Source organism: Nannospalax galili, unplaced genomic scaffold (assembly GCF_000622305.1).
Source record: "Nannospalax galili isolate Female #2095 unplaced genomic scaffold, S.galili_v1.0 scaffold286, whole genome shotgun sequence".
In the NCBI taxonomy this organism is placed as follows: Eukaryota; Metazoa; Chordata; class Mammalia; order Rodentia; family Spalacidae; genus Nannospalax; species Nannospalax galili.
The window spans coordinates 8,954,328-8,978,269 of NW_008359442.1; the positions used below are offsets into that span (position 1 = coordinate 8,954,328).

Here is a 23,942-nt window from a genome sequence, read left to right on the forward strand (position 1 = left end):
CAAGGAGGTTTATAAACTCATTCTAAATTTACTTGATAAGCAAAAAGCAGATCAAATGTTTCTGTAGGAAATGTTAGAAGTATTTTCTTATAATATATTAAAGCTTACTTTAAATTTCTAGTAACTAAGAAATTGTAGAATGTTAATTTTAACAATATAGATAAAAAAGGACAATAAAATATAAAAAAGACCCATGCAAAAGCTATTTGAGATATAAGAAGATAGTTTTACAAATGAGAGGGGAGTCCATTCAATAAAAATTCCTAACACAATCGTTGATTTGTGTGATAAAAGCAACATGCCATTAAATAAAAGCTGAAATCAAGTTTCTGACTCACAACATATCTAAGTAGTAAGACCAAATAAAACATAACCTAAAATTTATACAGAAAAATATTATAATTTCTTAGAAGAAAACATGAGATTATTTTCATGACTAAAAGTAGGCTTAGCAACTTAGCTGATTCTTTGAAATGTCAAGTCATTGTAAAGAGGCAGAGTGAAAGAATCACTTACAGACTGAAATAGCTCCTATATATCCCCAAACAAGCAAAATTAAATAATATACTTTGGGAGCACATACAGTGGTGATAACTTTAACTTCTATAAATAAAATGAATGAGAAACACAAAATTCAGACTAAATGCACCTTTGAGAATTTAGGATTGATAAAGTGTAGATAACCGAGGCTCCATCAAGCAGATGCAACAGAATTTGCTGTCTCCTTGACTCTTCAGTTCACACCTATTTATTACCATGTTTACTAAATTATATCTATGTTGTATATGTTATCTGTATGTTGCAAAGATGTCATAGCTTTTAAAATCATATTTCAGTTTTAAAAGATTTCAGTTCATCATACAAAGATAAATTAAGCTGTAATTGGGCATTTCCAAAAACTCTAAGTGGGGGTTGCTGACCAGTCACAGGATGAGTGACAAATACAACAGATTCTTGTCGCTGGAGTTATTGAAGCATACTCTAAAGAAACCTAAGTTTTCCTTGACAAAACTGTCTTCTACATTGGAAAGATAATAATTCCATAGGTGAGGTATTGAGTGAACTCAGCTGAGCTCATTCTTAAACAAAATTGGCAACAATACAGAGTCCATATTGATAGTGCTCCTATCTTCCCATCTCAAAATTGGAGCAAAATTAGTCCCTTCCAGAAAGTGTGGGAGCCAGTTAACTCCCCTCAAATCATTGCTGTTTCCTCCCAATGACCTAATTCATTTATAACATGTGATTTTTACCTCGGGCAGGCAAGTGAGATAGAAGGATATATTAAACCATCTTCATGAGTTCAGTTTTGAGCAACTACTTATCTAAAGATGGTGTTGAAAGTAATGCAGGTAATAAGCTGTAGGTACTATCCTAGAGACTTGTATGCCCTTTTAACTTTCATAGGTTCTGGATATGAACGTGGAAAACCACTTTACTTTCGCCAAGCATTCCTCAGTCCCCTTATTACTGAAATTGGAATTGCTACTATAAGTGTCAAGGCCGTCATCCACGGAAGTACTTACAATTAAAAGTACGGACTTGATAAATTCATTTGTGCCAACTCCCAAAAAAGCAGGGCAATTTTCAGAGAAATGAGAGAAGAGAGAAAGCAAACAGAAAATGGATGAAGGGAGGACACCAAGCCGTTTCCCAAATCCCCACCACAAACAGTCCATGCCTTAGATCACCAAAGTCAGCCATCTCTCCAGAGCACTTATCTTGACTACCTGTAGAGATCTGATGCTCACTAGATCTGCCTTGCTTGTGACTGAGTAATGCTAATTTGGGCAATTAATTACAGTGAGAAAGAGCATCAATGTCTATAATTCAGAGCCCTGGTTTTATATCAGATGGACCACAGGAAAAATGAGATGCCAAAGACTGGAAATAGGTCCTGCCCCCCTCTCATCAGTAACATTAGTGATGTGCCATATGGCTGTGCTTTATGAGGGGAGGGTCAGTTGTGCCTGTGTATGGAAAAGAGGGTGGTGGTCCTCAGGAACACATGCAGCAAAATAGAGTAAACTATTTCAGACAGGCACCAAGGTTCTATTTGCTGTCTCTCTTGGGTCAAGGTATAAGAAACCAGGTCTTCAAAGATAAGGGAGAAGCTGATCTTGCCTAGAAAACCACTACCGGCATACATTAATTTCATTTGTCTGGAAGTGATTTTTAAAAAAAAAAAAAAAAAAAAAAAAAAAAAAAAAATGGTTTTCTGCTGATAAAACCTCAGTTTGATCTCTAAAACTGATGTAAAGACCCTTGGCGGGTCATGTGACTGCCAGCTCTGCAGGCAGATCTCAGCTCTCCAGGGCGCTGTGTGGAGAAGCCTGCGATATCTGTGGGTTTTCACCTCCCCTGCAGGAAGAAAGCAGGTGGATGGGGAAGTAAGCATGGCCTTGCTCCTGGTGTCCTTTCTGGCATTCCTGAGCTCGGGATCTGGATGTCATCATCGGCTGTGTCCCTGCTCTAACAGGGTTTTCCTCTGCCAGGACAGCAAGGTGACCGAAATTCCACCCGATCTCCCCCGAAATGCCGTTGAACTGTGAGTATCTCAATGGAGACAGCTGTGTGGCTACCATTTGTTCATCGAGCACTATTATCATTTTCATATTACACTGATATCTGCTGGGTTGAAACACTTATGCCTTCACCAAAGGCTTAAATAAAACAAACTCCCCCGGCCCTACACTTCTGCTCTGCGGTTTTCCAAGGCTCTTGGGTGAGAGTTTATCTTAGCATTTGTCGGGAAAGACTGGTGTACTAACTTGAATCTGAAGGGAAAGAAAGGGAGGGATTTTAAGCTTGGGGGACGCATTTTCTCTAGGGTTCCATACTTTAGAGAAATGGGGAAAGTAAAAATGAAAGCAAACTAGAAACTTAGGAGACCTAGTCTTGGAGGCAGGAAGAGCTGCCGATGTCCGCTGAATACACAGTTTATCCCTGACTAGAAGTCTATGGCCTGAAGACAGCAGCAAATGGCCCCTGGGATTCACTTTCCTGGGGATAGGGGAGGTAGAGAGAGGAAAGGGTGTGAAGAATGGAAAAAGAAAGGCTTAAAGGGAGGATATAGAGAATCTTTGATGTAGCCAGCAAAGTGTGATGCCAGTCTTAGATTTTTACTGAAACACTTAGGACATAGACATTATCCTAGAACTGAGCGAGAATTTGCACATCATCTCACTCTGTCTCTTCCCTTTGAAATTTGGAGTCCAGTGGTTGCTCAGTAAAGGCAGACAGCCTCAGGATTTTTACTTCAAGTTACCATTGTGGGTGGATAGAGGTCTTTTTTAGCATATCCCCTAAAGCCATCAGTCACTTCCATTCCATTGCAGAAGGTGGTCATCTTTCCAGTTCTTCCCAAGAGGTCTCCAGGCCAACACTCAGATGTACTGGTGAGGAATTTCAAGTTCTCACTTTAGGGTCACACGTTTGCGAATTGGTTGTCTGCTTGCCACTTTCCCTTGACACCTGACGTCTTGAGTGGCCATGCTGAGGCAGCTACAGGAACAGGAAAATAACGGGCCAGCTCTGTGTTTTTGCTACGCTGCCCAGATGAGTCAGGCCTTCCTGATTATTCTGAAGAATGTGCTACTCACAAAGACATTCTGGTTTCTTGTGCCACAGTAAGCGCAGGGGAAAGGCTAATGCACGGTAGATCCCACAAGATGTCATCTGTCCCAAGTACTTTAATCACCTTCTCTAAGGCACTCCTGCTTCTAAAGTGATTTTAATGCAACCTGCTTGGTTGGATTGCCACTGCCACTGACCTCCCTCTCCTGGATGTACTTCCTTCACTGATTCCCAGTAGGTCAAGTGGTACCATTTAATCGCTAAAGCAAATATCTGTTAATAAGATTTCAACATTGAGTGACATTCTTCTACCCCCTAAAACTCCTCTCCATACTTGGCTGTTCACTGTCTGCAATTTCTTTATAAGAAGAAAGAATTTTTTCATTATGTGTAGAGAACTTTGGATAAAAAGAAGAAGGAAGAAAGAAGGAAAGAGAGAAGCAGAAAGAAAGGGAGGGAGAGAGAAGAGGAGGGAGGAAGGCGATGTATGTGCATGAATGAATATGGATGGAGTGATGATACAGTTTCTTTTTCTTATACCAAAGTATAAGTGACTAAAATACAGCTCCGTTCAAAAGCGGTTTGTAGCTAAGGAAAGAGCATAATGAGTAGTGAGGTTTTATGGGTAAGGGTTATGGGAGAGTGTGAGAACAGTGGAAACAAATGTCACACTCTGCACAAAGACTGGCTCAGTACAGCCCTAGTTAAAAGTACATGGCAGAAAACAAATTGCATAAAACTGAGAGGGGAAAGAAAGGTGCTTGTTCACTGTGGCAGTTTCCCAACCTGAGGAATGCATGGTTGTTTGGCAACTCTGGGGACTAAAGTTCTCTCAGAAACCTAATCTTAAAACTATCTTTTCTTTTTGGTGGGGCTAAAGTCAGGCCAACCGAAGTTCAGCTTTGCAATCTTCTGGGCAAATGTATATAGAGAAAAAGAAGAGAAAGGTTGCTTTGGCTGTAAGATAAAATAGAGAAATTATTTAAGAATTTGTATGTTTTAATCACCAAAGAGAAGATAAAATGTCAAGAATAGACATCTGTTATAAGAAAGAACAATTGCTTTTTTCTTCCTTAAATGGACAGGATCGGGGTTATCTGGAACTTTGGTAAAAGACAGACAAAGTGGTCAGCTCAACTTCGCATTTCTAACTCACTTTGTGGTGTGAGTTTGGGTCATGTCAGATATGGGTAGGTGGATTAGCTGGGCTTCACTGACTGTGATTGCTTAACCTATCAGCATGGAAAGGCTTCACTGCTCTCCTGAAGTAAAACAACATCTCACCGTGTACATTTTAATCCTGTCATCTTGTCCAGTTTACAGCAGTTTCACTTGATTTACAAATTGCCACTCTCAACAAAGATTGCTAATACCCAGTGATCTGCACATGCTGTTTTGAACAGCAAAAGAACGCAGAGGCAGCACTGACAAGCAGGCAGATTCTTTTCTCAAATGGCCCCTGCTATCTGCTTTATGCTTTAAATATGCTGCTTCACTAGATCTTCACAACAGATCTTCAAGTTTGGTTCTAGTTCTCTGTTTTTCAAAAGCACAGAAAAGCTGGTCAGCTTGAACAGAGACTTCCTGCAGTGCCTACACAACAGAACAGGGACCCAAACACCTCAAGTCTGTGTTTATATCTCCTCTGCATGTTGTAGACAATGTAGGTCTTCTGACTCCTTTATTTTCTTCTTTGGGGAGAAAAAAAAAAACAGCCATATGGGCCATCCATAGTAAAACTATTCAAGTATGTTGTGATAACATGAAAACAAGCACAGATAGCTTGTAAATCAATGAAATTGTGTGTCCCAACAAAACTTTATTTGTGCACAGTGTATACTGGATAGCTTTAGTGTCAACTTGACACACCAGGGTTGAGGGAGCCTTAATTGGGGAATTTCCTTCACTGGACTGGCTTGTGGCCATGTCTGTGGGGAATTTTCTTCATTGTTAATTGATATGGGAGGGCCCAGCCCACCTTGGATGGTGCCTACCCTAGGCAGGTGGCCCTGTGCTACATAAGAAAGCAGGCTGAGCAGGGATCAGAGGAGCAAGCCAGTAAGCAGCATTCCACCATGGCCTGAGCTCCAGTTCCTACCTCCAGGGTCTGCCCTGAGTTCCTACCTTGGGCTCCCTGATGAACTGTGACCCAGGAGATATAAAATAAACCCTTTCCTCCCCAAGTTGGTATTAGTCAGAGTGTTTTGTCACAGCAATGGAGAAACAAGCCAGAACACAGTGAAATTTAAATTGTGTATAATGGTTACATTAAAAAATCTTTTGTTTTTTTTTTCCAACTATGTAAAACACTCATGGAGTGTGGAAATCACAAAGAAAGCCAGAATTTGTCCAAGCTAGTCTGTTTCTTGCCCACTCCTGACTTAATTGATAGCTGAGGGAACAGGTTGAAAATAAGTGGCTTAAGTAGGGTTTAGAAAGTCCGAACTAGCAGTGGAAAGAACAGTGAACTAGGCAGGGAGGGTCAGGAGTTAACATGTTCAGGTCACACTTTAACTGGTTCTGACAAGTCAACAGTGCTAGAATATTAGTGTCTCAAATCTGTGATACCTGAGTTTCAACCTGGACTGTGTCATTAACTTTTCACTCTGTCATCTGAGATCCTGGCTGTATGATGGAAATTACAGTGTGTAACTCACTCACAGAATTGTTATGAGAACTGAATGAGGCAATGTCAGTAAAAAACTTAGCACAGGGTTTCCCATATTGATCTTGTTGATGACGGTGATGTCACCAAGTATAAAATATTAGGCAGAATTCACTTACCCACACAGGCTTTCCTAAAGATCATGTCAGTTGAGAGAGGGAGGAGAATGCTTTGGGAAACTGAAGGTTTTTATAACTGAGAATTTGTAACCGCCCTCTTGTTTAAAAGCAATCTTCCCTTTCCAGTGGCTCAGCCCTTAACCTTTGTGCACTGAGAGAAAACAAGTATTTCCTCAGGCTGTCAGTATTCGCCAGAACTCAGAAGCAGGTTCATTTGACCATTGTGAAAGTAATTTTGATTTGATTTATCCCCCAATCTGTGTCAGCTTGAGGCAGTCAGCGAATTTAGAAAGGTCCTTCTGATTGTCCTTCATTCTTACCAGCGATTGAATTCCTAAAAAAAAATATGTAAACACCCACTCTCTGTCTGAAATGTCAAATCTAGGAGACACTATGCATATAGCCTCCATTTTCTTAAAGAGGTAAAAGTAAAAGAAAGAGCCCAGAGGAACGTTCCCGGCTCAGGGAAGCCTGAAGTGGACCTACACTGTCAAATGCCTGCACCGAGCCCTCTTCTCACAGCAAGTTCTCATAGTTTATCGCAATCTCATTTCATGAGCACTCGCTTCTAATTATGTAATTCTCTTTTTATTTTCTTTCTCTGATTTATTGGTTTAGATTATTTTTCCATACCCATATCACAGATCATTATTCAGTTTTAGGAGCCTAAAATTGTGCTGGTTTAGCCTTTCCTTATTAGACTCTTACTTCTAAGGGATACAGCAGTATTCTTTGCAAAAGGAGAAGCTTCTGCTATACCAGCAAGTTGTGGGATCTCCAAGCAACATAATTGTGAACCTTTTTTCTTAAGAGTATGTTTGGGGATTCATAGTGTACAAAAGACTCTTTAGAAAAGGCTAGTCTATTCAATCCCCACAGCCAGAAAGATGTCTTTTTAAGTCTGAACCATAGGCAGGACTTGACTCCTAATTCAATGCTAAATCATAGCTAGAGGTGAGCTTTTGGATAGGTTTTCATGGCTTTGTGTTAAAGAAATCGCTGTTTAGGAGTGTACTGTGTTCTCGTGAAGAAGGTTCTAATGAGCACACTATAACTGTGTGGGAACCAGCTGTTACCTCCTGCCATTATGTAAGTCTCAAACTCGTCTTACCATTTACAAGCTATCTCCATACTACTCATAGCAAGAATTCCTTTTGCATCGCCATCATGGTTATATCCTTTAGCTACAAGAATAGCTATCTAAAACCTGGCTTTTCTAATTCTTTCCTAACTTATCCCCTTCTAGTCAATCTCTTTTTCTTCAAACCAGCCTACACGTTTTCATTCCATTTCCTCCATAAAATGTCCCTGCCACCGTGCTATGAGGTCCTGCTTCAAAAAGTATTCAATGGCTCAACAGCTAACCTATGACTACCCATCCTCCATCCTCAATCAGGAGCCCAGGCCACAGGGCATAGGGACTTGCTCTCAAGCAATGTGTATCTCTCCTTCTGTCTGTCTTTGAATCATGCCTCTTGTTTCGACTGTCCTGGGTAGGTTTCTTCTGTGCCTCCTGTATGCATGCTAGTTACCATGATCACACTCAAAGCTTGCCTCTTTCATGAAATCATCACTTGCCGTTCCATCTTTATTTAATCTTGCCTTCATCTAAACTTGGGTGCAACTCATTTCACACTTAATATTGCTTTGCATTTAATTTTTCACGTGTGTCATTTCTTCGACGGCAGGGAAAATATCCCTTGTGTTACTCTTTCTGTCTGGTTCAGTGCAATGTTTGTTCTGGGTCCTCAATTACGTGAAGAACAAATGATTTACTAAATCAGGGGGAATTATATCTGTTTGTTTGCTCTGATCCTTGTATTGAAGAAAAGATTTCTATAAAAGATGATTATTGCTCTCCCCTGCAGTGAACTGCTATAAGATTTGATAGTGTTCTTGTTTTCCTTCTTTTTATGTGTTTGTTTTAAGAAAATGTCTGTATATCATTCCAGAAACCATTAATTTATTTGGAAAGAGTAAAACAAGTTTCCTAAGTTAAAAGTTGAAAAGTCTATACTCTAGGCACATCACTCAATTCTTTTGCCTCTCTATACCTATGAATATTGAAAAGATGAAATTGCCTAAACAGCATCACTTTAAATCAGACAGAAATGTTCAAAGAAAGATATTTTTGGCTGTATCAGCTTGGATCTCAAACCTAGAATATAGTTCCCTGGAAGTTGTCTCATTGTAGTTCTGTCTGATTATTCGAAATCCAAACACCATTTGTGAAGATTGCCCTGTGTGCCTGCATGCAGATACTCCTGCTTCCTTGCCTTGTGTAGATATTTCTTTGAAAAAAACAAACTGCACTTTGTTCATGATGATATATGCATAATCACTTCTCTTAACAAAACTTCTGTACCTATCTTAGCGAGAAATGTCTATGACCCATGTTAGGAATTTAATTGGGCTTGGGGAAAGAGATTTGTAACCCCCAACAGAGGAATCAAAAAATGGCTAAAAGAATAGTTACAGAAAGCAGTATCTTGAAAAAAAGAGTATATTACAAGGGGGGAAAATCTTTGAAAGTAGAAGATACCCTCTACCCTGAGAATTGACTAAGAGCCATAATTTACAGAGTCATTAGCAACAATTGAAGACTAGGGGTTTGATAGTCTAGAGCTGCACTCACTGGATGAGTATAAAATCCCTTTGTACCTAGAGGTGCCTGCTGCCCTTCCTTGCCCAAGTCTTCCACTCAGGAAGTCTGAGTTTTAAAAGAAGGACATCATAGCAGAAAATGGGAAATTCAGTTAACTTTTGGTTATCCTTCTCCAAGCCATTAATTGAATTACCCAGTCACTGTGGCTGATTGGACTATGCTTTATTTTTTTAGCTGTTAGATTTAGACTCTCCAATTTGGCATTATTTAGACTATATTCTAGCTTATACATCTCCACAAGGTCAACTAAGAAAGAGAGTAATTATTTTTAATTGCTTAGGATCCAATTACAATGAGATTTGGATGTTTGTTCCTGATCTGCCCTCTCCCTGAAATATCTCAGAATGTGCTTTGTATCTGACCTGGACACATGGAATATGTCACTGATCTGAAACTCTTCAAGGAATATGTAAAAAAAAAAATATTTGAACAAAGCAACCAAACCCTTGCCATGGACTTGAACTCAGTTATGTTTTTAGTCTCAGCAGCAATTTGAGTCCATTTTCTTTCTTCTGTTCCTTCAAGCCTTTTTGATAAGCACCAGCAGAGCCATTGTGCTGAATCCTGTTTCAGCAATTGTGAGAAATGTACAACAGCTCTGCAATGCCAAGCTTTATGAAAACCTCTAGAAAACAGAGACCCCAAAAGTTCAACTAAACCTCAATGAAATGTGAAGATGGGCTAATTGAGGATACCACAGAGAAAATTCACGAGCAGATTATTGAAAGACTAAAGTAAAATGATGCTTTTTCCTTTCAGTACTGAAATGCTTTCGTTTTGCAAACATCCAGAGCTGGGTGGGGGGGGGGGCTCCTAGACCTCAGATTCCAACAGCTGAGTAATTCCAATTCCAGATGTTGGACTCAGTAGGTAAAGATGCTTCCCTTGGGCTCAATAGACTGTTGTATTATTTGGAAAGCTGCACCACAGAGAATCTGCATATAGATACTTCTCTTCTTGTTACAGTTTTTGTTGTTGTTGTTGTTTATCATGTGCATAAGTGCACCCATGTGGTGCAATGTCCACAAAGGTCAGAAGAGAGTGTCGGATTCCCTGGAATTGGAGTTAAGACTATTGTTAACCACCACGTGGGTGCTGGGAATGGAACCCGGTCCTCTATAAGAGCAGTTAGTGCTCTTAGCCACTGAGTCAACTCTCCAGCCCCATTACTATTTATAGTTTTATGAACATTTTAAACAAAGAATTTGCTGGGAATCACAGCTCTGACAATGACTTTGCACCTCAATAAACAAAGGCTGAGAGGTCCCTGGGCACAGCATTCTTCTGCTATCCACTTGGAATGAGAAGCCTGCTGTAGATGGGTCAGAGCCTTGAGCACTAGACTTTCCTGAATGGCTTCCACTGAAAATATTCTGTCACCTCCATGGCATTCAATGAAATTTTCCTCCTGAGGACAGGATTGCATCCCAAGAGATGGTGTTAGCTCTACTTGGGATTCCCCTGCTTCATAGCCAGTCTTCCAGTTGCCTTCCGAGTCTACTGTCTTCTCCCCGCCTGGGTCCCTCTACTGAGCTTTTGCCCTAACTTAGTTACTTTCTCTGACCTAGCTCTCAGATTCAGGACAAAAAGCCTCATGGCGTTTTTGGCATCATGTTAACATCTCTTCTCTTCTCTCATCTTTTCTGATCTCAACCCTGTGGTGTATGCACTATTTTGTCTTCCCAGCTCCTAGACATGCCTTTTATTCCCCTACCCAAATACTATTACATTCTCTAACCTGAATATATTCTCCTGCTCCAATATTATTCCCTTTGAGACCACACAAAGAGGTTTATTCTTCATAATGTTTTAACAGAAAATATTTATTGATTATATATGTGCAAAACACTTGGGGAGAAAAACAATCAGAAGGAAAGGTAAAGTTTCTCCTTTTATGAGGATACTAAACTAAGAACACCAAATAGGTCCAGACAATAACAGCTTCTCTTCATTCCAACCCACAACAATCAAAATCCCACCTTGGAACTCAGAATAGCCATTATGAAAACCACTAGTTTGGTAATTAATTGCATGTTGCTTTGTGCAATGTGAAATGATAGATTGTGAGAGCTGGAAGACATGAATTCCCAGTGAGGCCCAGTAAGAAGGGGACTGTGGCCTTTCGCTGGAAGAAAGCTAACAGAGAAAGGCATCAGCCTGCCCATCTACATCTGCCCTGCTGACCACCCCAGAATCGCTTTCAGGAGCTGCCCAGGGCCACTTCTCAAATGCCGTCTTGTTTAAAAGGCTGGAAAAATCCTTGCTCTGTTTTATAAGGACAATATAGGCACAAAGTAAAATATACTAACAAATGAACACCAGCAAATTAAGGATAGGGCTTAACTGGCACAGGTCCAAACATCTAAATTTGACTATAAGTTTTCAGATTGTAACAATACCAGAGACTGGATCCTCTTGAGTTTGAAGGAGAGAAACTGACAGGGAACTTGGCAGGAACAGCAAGGAGGGGAGGGGAGGCTGTCCTGTTTCCTTTTCCAGTTCCATGCTTTTCCCCACAGCTACTTGTGTTTGTGAATGTTATTGTGTGTCTGTTGGGTAAAAGCTGGCCCGTCAGGGGGCTATGTACACCAGATTCCCCCTCAGCATCTGGGTACAGTCTCTTCAGAGCCGGTAATTGCACTAAATTTGCTTAACAAAGCCCATGGGCCTAAAAAGAAAAACTTAACAAAAGAAACACACCTTAACAACACGGAGAGGACATTAACAAAGAACCACTGAGTATCCTTGAACTTGAAAGGAACTTCTCTTTCTTCTAAGTTTCAAACTATTTTGTATGGCTTTAAAAGCTTTAAACTAGAAAAGCAAATTAAATGCAAAACAAATCACTTTCCATCATCAGATCACAGCCTGAGCAGGTTTCAGCAGCCAACCCCTTTGTCACTTCAATAAGGCCCACTAATGGCAATTTCTGATCAGGGGAGAAACAGAAGAAACACGGTGGGTCAATAGTATAGTGTTTCTCTACGTGAGTATATTGGGGAAAGGGGAAGAAAATGTGCAACAAGAAAGACTGTTTTAAGTTAGAATCCTAAGAAAGTAACAACAAAAAATAAGAGAGTTGTGATGGACAAGCCGAGCTTATCTGGAATCCTGCCTATGGCAGCAAAGTTGCTTATCATGCCCCTGAGTGTGAACATCTACTGAATTGCTTCAGAACACACAGTTTTAGAATGGCATCCCATTCCCCCAAACAGAGACTAGAGAAAAGTGAAGAAAGAACAAACAGTTCTCACAGATAGGAAACCTACAAAGCAGCGCTTGGGAGCCGATCCCTCAGGGAAGATTCTGGAGAAAGAAGGGTGAGAGAAACTATAGTGACCTCAGTGGAAGACCCAGCGGGGTCATTACATTGAAGAAACTGTTGTTGCATCAAAATCTTGGGTCTGCCACTAGGGCAGGTCAGCTTCCCTGGGAAGTTCTCAGACTCTTGCTTGGAGGAGGAAGCCCTTGTAGCCAGCACTCTATCATTCTGGTAGCTGAAAACAGGGCTTTGGGAGGGGTGCCTTAGCATCAAGCATTCATAATTAGTATCTAGTACCCTTAAATTCACAAACTCAGGGCTGGAGAGATGGCTCAGCAGTTAAGAACACTGGTTGCTCTTGCAGAAGACCCGGGTTCAAATCCCAGCACCCACATGGCAGCTAACAACTCTCCACATCTCCAGTCCCAGGGGATCCGACAGCCTCTTCTGACTTCCGTGGGCATTGCACGACATGGGTGAGCTTATCTACATGGAGGCAATATATGCTTACACATAAAATAAAAATAATAAATAAATTTTTTTTTAATTCACAAACTCTATACTCTAAAGAGCATATCTTTAGCAACTGCTCTCATGGTTCACGCCTATAATCCCAGATATCCTGGAGGCTGAGGCAGGACTGCCAACCCAGACAATTTAGGGAGATTAGGCTCAAAAAATTTTTTTATTTAAAGGATAGAGGTATAGCTCAGTAGCAGAGTACTTGCCTAGTATGTGGGAGATGGTGGCTAATTCTTACTACTGAAAATAAAACTGAATAGAGGATGGATGGATGGATGGATGGATGGATGATGGATGGATGGATGGATGGATGGATGGATGGATGAGATGGATGGATGCCATCATTGGTGTTTTGCTAACAGCTTCAAGTAGAAGGTCTGGCTGCCTCTTAAACAAACTTTTCCCCAATCCTTCTTTTTAAATCCACCTCACCCTGTTTCAACCTCTTTCCCAGTTAGCCAGAGCCTAGATGTTGTCCCTGTGTATTTTGGAGACTGCATTGCAAATCTCGTTGGCTTGGGATCCCATTATCTAAAGTCTGCCAAGTGAGCAATTCTCAGCCTCTACAGTGCACACAAAGCAAAGGAAGATGTATGAAATGCTCATTCTGAGAGGACAGACAGCGTAGGCCTGAGATTCTATCCTAAGGTCAGTACTTCCTTTACCAACTTCTTTACCCTTCTAACATTTCACTGCCCTTTTCCTTAAGCCTTGCAACTTGATACTTTAAAACATAATTCCCTTACTGTCTTCTCAGTGGGGTTTTGTGAGGAAACAAATAATAGTTTGTTTAGTAGACCCCCTCCACCCAGGAATCCCCATCATTATTCAGTCAGCTCAATTTGGGTCTGTCCCTATGGTTCCACTGAAAATCTTTCTTGTCCTAGTGCTGCTAAACGTCTCTGTAGCTTCAGTATTTTTAAACCTGCGATTCAATCATTGTTCAAATAAAAAATAAAAGTTGACTATCAGAGGAATGCCTTCAATTCAAATAACAGATGCAAAGATCCCTTCTCTGTCCACAGGTCACAAACTCTTGGGAACACTCTACAGACCTGGCAGCCCACTGTTCCAAAACACTGATCGCTTTGACTCCAGTCCTCTGTGACACCATGCTAGAGTTCCCTTTGCATCTCAGGCCAAACTTTATTCTTCTCTGCCGTAATCCGTGCTGCTGCCCAGCCTCACATGTTGGAGCTCACGGGCTTTGTTCTGGCCCTCCTCTGCCATGCCCCTGCATACTCTGTGGTGATCTCATCCAGTCCATAGCTTTCAATATCACCTGTGCTCAGAATGTCTGCGCCACATCCAGCTGCTTCACGGAGCCCAGGCATAGAGGACCCCACTGAAATCTTGACACCTTCACTGAATCCCCTACTCAAACTGAGCAAGTAGAAAGTTGTCTATTCAGTCCCCTTTACCAAAGATCTGCCCATAGCCTCTCTTCTCCCAGTCCTCACACGTGTCTCCAAATTTTCTCTGGTGCCTGGTGCCCTCCAGACTTAGTTGAAAAGTTTGCCCTTTTCCTACCATCACTACTACCCGCTCTCATCTGGGTTACTAAGGCAGCTCTTACCACTTACCATTCCCTCATTTAAATAGACCCAGGTTCCAGTCCCCCACATGACAGTAGCCACTTAGAATTGTTCATCAAATACAATTTATTCAGTCCATATTTCATGACTTCCTACTATGACTGACAGTATTCTAGCTGGTGAAGATATGCTTTGCTGTGAATGCAGCCCCTGTCCCCCGCCTCTGCAGGCCTTTCCAATAGCACAGCGCTCTTCACGCACTGCTTCTCGTCACCCTGCTTCAGTCATCCTAGACTTACCCTGAGCCCAAGTGCTTCCACCTCAGCTCTTTTCCCTCACTTTTTTTCTCAGTCTAGAATAATTTCCTTGTTCCCCTTCTCATGGTTTCTCATCTACCTGGTCTCTAACCAAATGCCACCCGTTCATGGGCTCTCCCTTGGCCGCTTCACCAGAGTCCCACCCCACACTGCTCTGGCTTGCGATCCTCTTATTCTTTTCATAAACTCATATAATGTAAATGTTTTCTAGTTCCCTACCCCTGGGAACTAGAATTAGAGTTACAGGGTGGCTGGAATTTCCACTATTTGTTTACTTTCTTCTCCCATCACCCCTACCCCTGGGAACTAGAATTAGAGTTACAGGGTGGCTGGAATTTCCACTTTGTTTGATGGTTCCTGGCATAGAACAGAGGCTTAGTATGTTTATGAATAAAATGAATAAGGGAAGGGATCCTTCAAGCAAAAGCCCAAGAGAGAAGAAGAAATGCACCCAGAGTCTATGAAGTCCTAATATGTGGCCAGGAAATGCCTCTGTCTTCACTAACAGCCTTGCACTGTGCTATCACTCACCCTATTTTAGAAGGAAAAAGATTGAAACCAAACAACCAATCCAAAGTCACCTGGTTTCTCAGTGTCAGAATTGAAAATGGTTCTCAATACCTCCGATTTTAAAATGCCTTTCTGTGTACGAAGCATGAAAGAAAGCATAAAAGACCTCCCTCGCCCCTGAACCCAAAAAGTAACTCTGAATGAACTCTTTATTTAAGGACTTACAAATGTTCAAGTCTGGAGTCACTTGTAATTCAAAACTTACATACTGTCCTGTCCTCCAGATTCAGTGATCTCTGAGTGCGAGACCTCCACAGCTCTTCCGAGTCCCTCACTGTGCCCAGCAGGACTGAGTATGCAATAGCTACCCGATAAGAAGAGAAAAAAGAAGATGAAAAATTATTCAGTGGGGTCATGAATAAGTAGAATAAAGTTTGAAAAGTAAATGTCAGTGGGCATTTTCAGCAATAAATTACAAAATAATCAGGAGCTGTTTAATGTTAAAGAACTGTTTGAAAGATGCCTGTTTCTCTGTGGGAAGCAGTTGACAATTTCCTATTGGCTTTTACACCTTTCCTATGAAAGTGGATCCCCCAGAAAAATAAACTCGTATAGGTTGGGTAGCTGATCTCCTGCAGGCGTAGAGCTTTGCTGGAAGTGAATGGCAGGTGAAGTAGAGAACTTGAAGGAAGCTCAGGATCACCATAGCTAGTGTCTAAATAAATGGCCATCACACAGTTAAATGAAACTTGATAAAACTCCAGCATCCAGGAAAAAAGGTGCATTGATCACCATGCCTTTTCTAAGACTTCTTTCTAGGTTTGAGGAATTACACCTCTATTTTCTCAATTTATCTTTAATATCCAGATCAAGACTGTTCTAGCAAGCTCATACCTCACTATGAGATACAGTTTGAGAGGCATCGATAGCTCAGTTTCTCCAAAATATCTCTCCCATAGCTTGTCACAATGTCTTCATTAATGAATCTTTAAACCTTGAAGATTTTCCAAATTTCTGAGGTTTTGTGGATGAAATACAAAAATATGGACACATCCTAAACTTTCATTTTATGTGTATGTGTTCATATGGGTACACATGTGTGAGTACACATAAATGGAGGCAGAGATCAACCCTAGGTGTCATTCCTCAGGTTCTGTCCATTCATTTGGAGTTGCTGATGAGGCTAGACTGACTGCCAGCAAGCCCCAGGGATTCACCCGTCTCTGTCTTCCCAGTACTGGGATTGTGAACACAGGCCCCTATGCCTGACTTTTTCACATGGGTTCTGGGGATTAAACTCATATCTTTGTTTTTATGCAGCAAGAACTTCATCAGCTAGCTCCTCAGCCTAAAAATCCTAAAAATTAAAGGCCAGCTCTTTCTTTATTTTCCTTTGTTTGTTAATTCATTTGCTTGTTTTGATACATGGTCTTGCTATGTTGCCTTGACTGGCTGCTCTGGTATTTGTTGCATAGCCCAGGTTGGCCTCAAACATGAGGTCATCTACCTGTTTTGTCCTCCCAAGAGCTGGGACTATAGTCATTACTATCACAACCTACTAAGGTCCAGTTCTTTATCAGTTTTCAAACTGTGTTCCTCACAACCCTAGTTTCAGAAGGTACTCTATAAAAGAGTAAACTTTTAAAGCTTTTCTACAATCAAGTTGCCTTGGAAAATTCTTTGTGCTATGCCTCCAATTCCAGACATTCACATGTGTCTTAATTTGTTTCTTCATTACCATGACAAAATACTCTGACCAATACCAGCTTGGGGAGGAAAGGGTTTATTTGGCTTACATCTCCCAGGTCACAGTTCATCAGGGAGCCCAAGGTAGGAACTCAGGGCAGGAACCTGGAGTCAGGAGCTAGAGCACAGGCCATGGAGGAATACTGCTTTCTGGCTTGCTCCCCTGGCCCCTACTCAACCTGCTTTCTTATACAACACAGGCCTACCTGTCCAGGGGTGGCACCACCCACAGTGGGCTGGGCCTTCTCACATCACTAAACAATCAAGAAGATTCCCCCACAGACATGACCACAGGCCAGTCCAATGGAGGCAATTCTCCAGTTGAGGCTCCGTCTACCCAGGTGTGTCAAATTAGCAACTAAAGCTATCCAGCACAACATGTATGTAACATACTAATGGCTCCCAATGGAAGTCCAGCTTATATAACTTGTAAGTGTACCAAAGAATACACTTTAAGAAACGGATATGGTGATGTAACCAAGAATATGTTTTTCCAAATGGATTTCTATATGTACTCAGTGGAGCCAAAGAGTGGAGAAAGGCAGCTTGTAGGTGGTAATATAAATTGATTGCAGCCCCTATGGAAATCAGTGTGGAGGTTTCTCAAAAAATCTCAAAATAGAACTACCATATGACCCAGCTATACCATCTGGCCTATACCACAAAACTCTAAGTCCTACAGAGGCCCCTGTACATCCATGTTTATTATTTCACTACTTACAATGGCAAGATATGAGATTAGCCCAGATGTCCATTAACAGATGATTGGATAAAGAAAATTTGGTACATCCACACAATGGAATTTTATTTATTCATAAAAAAATAAAATCGTAACAGGCAACTGGATGGAACTAGAAATTATTATGCTAAGCAAGACTCAAAAAGAAGAAAACCAAATGTTTTCTCTCATATGCATATCTTAGACTTTAATATCTTAGACATTGTGTGTGTGCATGTGTGTGTGTGTGTGTGTGTGTGTGTGTGTGTGTGTAGTGTAGTGTAGGTCAAGAAACCAAAAAAGGGACCATGAGAGAGGAATAAGAGATCTTAAGGAGGAAGGGCAGAAGAAGAGCAGATGACAGATCACATGTTTCATGAGAGTAGATGGGAGGATTCTGGGGGGGGCGGTCAGAAGAGGACCAGCCAGAAGAGGATGGGGGTCAGGAAGAGAACTGGTTACAGGAGGCTGGGGACCAGGGAGAAGGAAAGGAGAATGAATATGTTAAAAATGTCATAATGGGGGCTGGAGAGATGGCTCAGCAGTTACGAGCACTGACTGCTCTTGCAGAGGACCCAGGTTCAAGTCCCAGCACCCACATGGTGGCTACTAACCATCCTTAACTCTAGTTTCCAGGGGAATCTGATGTCTTCTTCTGACCTCCGTGGGATTGCACAACATGGGTATACTCACATACACGCAGGCACTACACTCATACACATAAAATAAAAATAATAAAATATTTTAAAATGTCATAATGGAACCTATTACTTTGGGTCAATGCACACTGTACATGTGTGGAACTATCACACTGAATCTCATTGATAAATACAACTAATCTTTTTTAGATAGAACAGTGTGTGTCATAGTAAGTAGTCATGAAACATGGGTTGAATAATTGTGTGTGTGTGTGTGTGTGTGTGTGTGTGTGTTTGTGGAGTGATTAGAAAGGGGACCAGGAGAGGGGAGGAAGGTGGGGGGGGCAATGGCAGGTAGCATATATAACACAAAGCAGGATGTAGAACCAAACCCTCACCTGCCTCTTTTTGTTTTATTTTGTTTTTTGACTTTTTGAGACAGGGTCTTACACTCTAGCCCTGGCTTCCTATTATCTCTCAAACTTGCCGCAGTCCTCCTGAAGCAGCCCTTCAGTGCTGAAATTACTGGCGCCTCTAAATGCACTAGCCTCCTAAATCCTTTTTCAAATTCTGAGACAAGTCTTTTCCTTTGCAGATTTTTCACTAGATGAACTTGGGACAGTGTTTGTGACTTCCCTCCCCTTGTTTTGACAATGAAAAGTAAGACCAGGTGGAATGAGATGACTTAGCTAAGGTCAGACAGGCATTGCGTATCTTCTCCTCCCAAAGCCTCAAACTTGAAATATGCCGTGCCCAAACTTCTTAGAAAAACTTGATGAAGATAAAATGTACCACACTTCTTTCACAAAACAGTCTCCTACAACCACCTATACCTCTCACACTCCAGAAACACCTTCAGATACTATGAGCATTAGAATTCCTTTGCTGTCTTGTTTTACCTTTGCCTGATATTTAAAAAGAAATGCTGAGATACAATTAATATAATGTACAATTCACCCACTTAATGTACATTTCAATGAATTTTAGTGTATTCACATGTATGTATAATCATCACCATAGTTAATTTTAAGGCTTGGCTTTTTGTTTTGTAGTACTAAGTTTCAATCCTGAGACCTCAGTCGTAATAAGCAAGTGGTCTTCCACTGACTTACTTCTCCAGACCCTAAAACATTTTTATCATCCCAAAGCTGAGACCTGCCAGTCTTTCCCCTACATCTCTGTCTACACTAGTCTACTTTCTACATTTCCTTATTCTGGACTTTCATGTGAGTGGAATCTTTTGCTCCTAGGTTCTTTCAAGTAATAGTAATTTCAAGGTTCATTTAAGCTATTAAACCTCACTAATTGTAAGCAGACTGACTGCTTCCAAGAATCCTCTGGGGCATCAATTCCTCTACAAACAAATCTTTTCAATGTGTGGCTCCTTCCAAGAAGCCACTGCAGAGGTCAGAGCTAGACATTTGTTCAGATTCCAGGATGACTCTTTCCAAATGTCCTGCTTGCCAAGTACCCCCTGCAAAATCTAGCAGCCTACTTTAGAGCTTCAAAGACCCATGAAGCTCCCAAATGCCTTTTACCAAAACCCATGCTATCCCTGAGTGCATGTCTAGTCTTAAACTTCAAACTCCACTACAACTGAAGTAAGCTCTTTGGGAGGAAAGTACCAGCAATTGGACAGTCTGTATTCCCCTTGGCAAAAATCTCTCAGCCAGAACTCTAGGACTGGGTCTTGGTTCAATAGAAGCTTCTCTCTGAGTCTTCCACTCTGGGAGTCGAGTGCTCAGGAGAGAGAAGTAATGCCAGGGATACTTGAACTGACTCCTGGCATGGAACACTGCCCTATGAACTGGGGCATGAATTGTTGGGGTCTCATTATTCTTAGGCCACGCCCAAGGTAAAATTTGATAAAAAGAAGGCAGTCCCACCCCTCAACTCCAGTTGTCCAAAACAACCTCAACAAGTCAGCAGTCTAAGAAGTATTAAAGTCCTGCACTTTCAGTTGGCAGCTCCAGAGAGGGGCACATGCAGCAAGTCATTGAGATTCTAAACAATGCTACACACTATCCAAGACTCAAAGCCATAGGCAACACATTTTTATCAAACATTTTCAATGCACACAGCCATTCTGTAATGCCAAAGATGTAAATAGCCCCTCCTTTTATTTCTACCAGATCTTCAAAGAAGAAGTACAATCTTCTTAAATTGTTTTTTAAAAAATAGAAACAGGCCAGGCATGGTGGCACACGCCTTTAATTCCAGCACTTAGGAGGCAGAGGCAGGTGGATTTCTCTGTGAGTTCAAGGCCAGCCTGTCTACATAGTGAGTTCCAGGACAGCTGGGGCAACAGGGAGACCCTGTCTCAAAAAGACAAAAAGAAAAAAAAAAAAGAAACAGAGGGCGCACTTAAACTCCTTCTACAAAGCAGAAGCCAGTACTATTCTAACACTAAAACAAGGCAAAAACATAACAGAAAGAGAAAACTACAGGCCAATAGCCCTGAACATAGACGCAAAGATTCTCAATAAAATATTTTCAAATTGAATATAGGCTTGCATAAAAAAGATTCTCTACCATGATCAAGTTGGCGTTATCCCAGAGATATAGAGATGGCTCAGCCTATATAAGTTAATGAATGTAATAAATCATATAAATGAACTTAAAGACAAAAATTGCACAATCATCCCAATGGATGCAGGAAGCCCTTTGACAATTCCCACATACCATCATGATAAAAGTCCTGGGGTGAATAAAACTGGAGAGAACATACCTCAACATAATAAAAACTATATATAACAAACCTATAGTTGACAACATTGTACATGGAGAAAATCCTGAAGAAATCACATTAAAATCTGGAATGAGATAGGGCTGCCCATTATCCCCACTCTTTTTAATATAGTTCTTGAAGCCCTAGCTATAGCCGTAAGACAACAGAAAGAAATACTACTAGGAAAGGAAGAAACCAAATTACCCCCTTTGCAGAATACATGATAATATACATAAGAGATCCTCAAAAATCCACAAGAAAACTTTTAGAACTAATCAACACAAAGCAAAGTGGCAAGATAAAAAAAATATCAGGTTACCAAGTAGCATTTCTATATAGTAATAAGCATGCTGGAAATAAACTGCATAGTAGTAAGCATGCTGGGAAATAGATCATGGAAAACCTCCCATTCATAATAGCCTCAAAAAGAAATTAATTAAATATCTAGGACTAAATCTAACCAAAGAGGTCAAAGACCTCTCTCTACAATGAAAACTTTAAATCTCTGAAGAGAATGATTGAGGAAGACGTTAGAAGAAGGAAAGAACTCCAATGTTCATGGATTGGTAGAATTAATATTGTGAAAATGACCATCCTACCAAAAGCAATTTACAGATTTAATGTAATCTAAATAAAATTTCCCATGTCATCCTTCACAGAAATCAATAAATAAACGCATCCTAAAATTCATGTGGAAGCACAAAAGACCCCAGATAGCCAAACTAATCTTAAATAAAAACAACAATGTTGGAGGGATTGATGCAGTTAAAGAGAGTAGGGGCAGGACTGGAATGATGGCTCAGTGGTTAAGAACACTGGCTGTCCTTGCAGAAGACCTGGGTTCAAATCCCAGTACCCACATGGCAGCTAACAACCATCTGTAACTTCAGTTCCAGGAGATCTGATGCCCTCTTCTGTCCTCTGCAGACACTGCACAACACGGGTGCACTTATACACATGCAGGCATAAAACTCATACACAAAAAATAAATATAAATAAATAAAAACAATTTTTAAAAGAGATTAGAGGCAGACACTGACATATGAAAAGGCAAGGTTTTTAAAATTATCATATAGTAAGGATATGAAAAGCAGAAAAATATTAGAGCCTCACAAAAGTTTCTTTGAAGGGAGAAGTACATATACTAGAGTAAGTCACTTCTATGACAAAGCGAGACATGTGCTGGGTCTAAAAAGGGTTAAAATATATGGTAGTGAGGAACTGCATAGTAGGCAGAAAGAGTATCTGGAGAGCTGGTGAAATAACATTAATCTAAAGAAATCATTTTCACTTCTGAAGGAAATATTACCTCTGAATTATCAATTTTTTTCTAGAAATTTGTTTTTGGCAGATATTGGGTATAGATGGGGGAAATTGGAGCATTTCCATTCCATAGCTTTAAACATTATCCAGCAGGAAAGAACATGATTCTCTTTCATGGAGATTTAGGTACAAAGAACCAAGTTAAGATTCATAGACGTGTGGTGAAGTGAGATCACATTGTACGCATATCTACACACACACACACACGCAGAGAGAGAGAGAGAGAGAGAGAGAGAGAGATTTAAAATATTGAAAATTTTAAACTAAAAAATGCATACCTACCTAAAAAATAAAAAAGAAAATGTTGTAAAATCACATTGAGTACATAACTACACATACACACACACAAATATAAAATATTGAAATCTTTAAACTCAAAAATGCATACCTACCTAAAAAAGAGAAAAGAAAATGTTGTAGTGAGATCACATTGTGCACATAAGTACACACACACACACACACATACAAATTTACAACTTTAAAATACTTAAACTCAAAAATGCATACCTACCTAAAGAAGAAAAAAGAAAAGGATGTAAATATCCTGTCTTCCATTTATTGAATTTGTTCAACTCTGCCTTCAAGGCACAGTCAAGATCAGTCACTGATATTGCAGCCCCCCTCATTTTATTTTTGCATCAGTCTGTTAAGTTGTCTCCTTTCCAATAATCATTATGGTATAAGTGACACTCCAGGGGAAACCAATTCCTTTTCACTAAATAGAAGAGCCCATCTACCTCCCTGGAATCATAATTGGTGCTTTGTTTATTTTGCTGTTGTTTGAACCTTGCAATAGCCACCCTCTTGTTTTCACCAAAGTTGAGTAGCTTGTCTGCTGATGCCTCCAGGGAAGGCTTGCCAGCTTTTAGGAACTGCCCCCTCAAGGACAGAATAATTAGAACCACTTAGTTATTACAAGTGAATTTTCCAGCAACTGGCTAAATGTTGTGTTCTTCATGGTTGTTTAAAGAAAAAGCCCTTTAAGCCCCTAAGGGGATAGAGTCTTTTTCTCTCCACTAAGAAAGATGTGCAACTACAGAAAATGTTGAGATTTGGAAAAGCCTCAGAGGTAAAGATCACCCTGCATCCTTTTTGTCTGAGGAATGCCAAATGCTATATAAGTCTGAAATCCCAGGAGATTTTTTTGACTACGTGTAATTAACAACTCACAGTATATCAATGAGCTATAATGAATTGCATGAGACTAAAGTGAATTGAATTGAGTGTTTATGAACTGACAAGTGTCCATCATGAGTGCAGAAGGAAGGCCGGAGTGTTGTCTGTCCACCAGATAATTAAGGCCAGAGGTTGTATTGGTCAGGAGGCCAAGCTTCCTGGACCTCAAAGAAACTGAGTTTAAGGGACTCGGCCAAAGACAGAAAAATGGGAGTGAGTTGAGACCGTGGACCTGATAATACAAACCAACCACTGGTTTCAACATACTGAGCACACTTTGTGTGCCAGCCACAACTACTGCACTGTGTCCTCTCCTCTGTCCTCAGAGCAATCCACTGGACAGGCCTCTCTACTCCTCCATTCCCAGCTGAAGCACTGAGGCCAGAAGCATTTACATAAATTAATTACCCAATATTGAGCTCAGGATTTGAACCCAGGAATG

General features: G+C 40.7%; 1 protein-coding gene across 2 annotated transcripts in view; it reads left to right on the forward strand.

The window, feature by feature from the left end:
* Positions 1-2,292: 2,292 nt before the first annotated feature.
* The window catches only part of Fshr (follicle stimulating hormone receptor), a 192,116-nt gene continuing 170,466 nt past the window's right edge, over positions 2,293-23,942 (forward strand). Inside the window, exon 1 of one of the 2 annotated variants that reach the window (XM_008823037.1) lies at positions 2,293-2,548. In XM_008823037.1, the coding sequence (XP_008821259.1) occupies positions 2,397-2,548 (152 nt within the window). In that variant the 5' untranslated portion in view covers positions 2,293-2,396. The remainder of the gene's footprint in view (positions 2,549-23,942) is intronic. The other variant, XM_008823038.2, reaches the window with a different exon arrangement.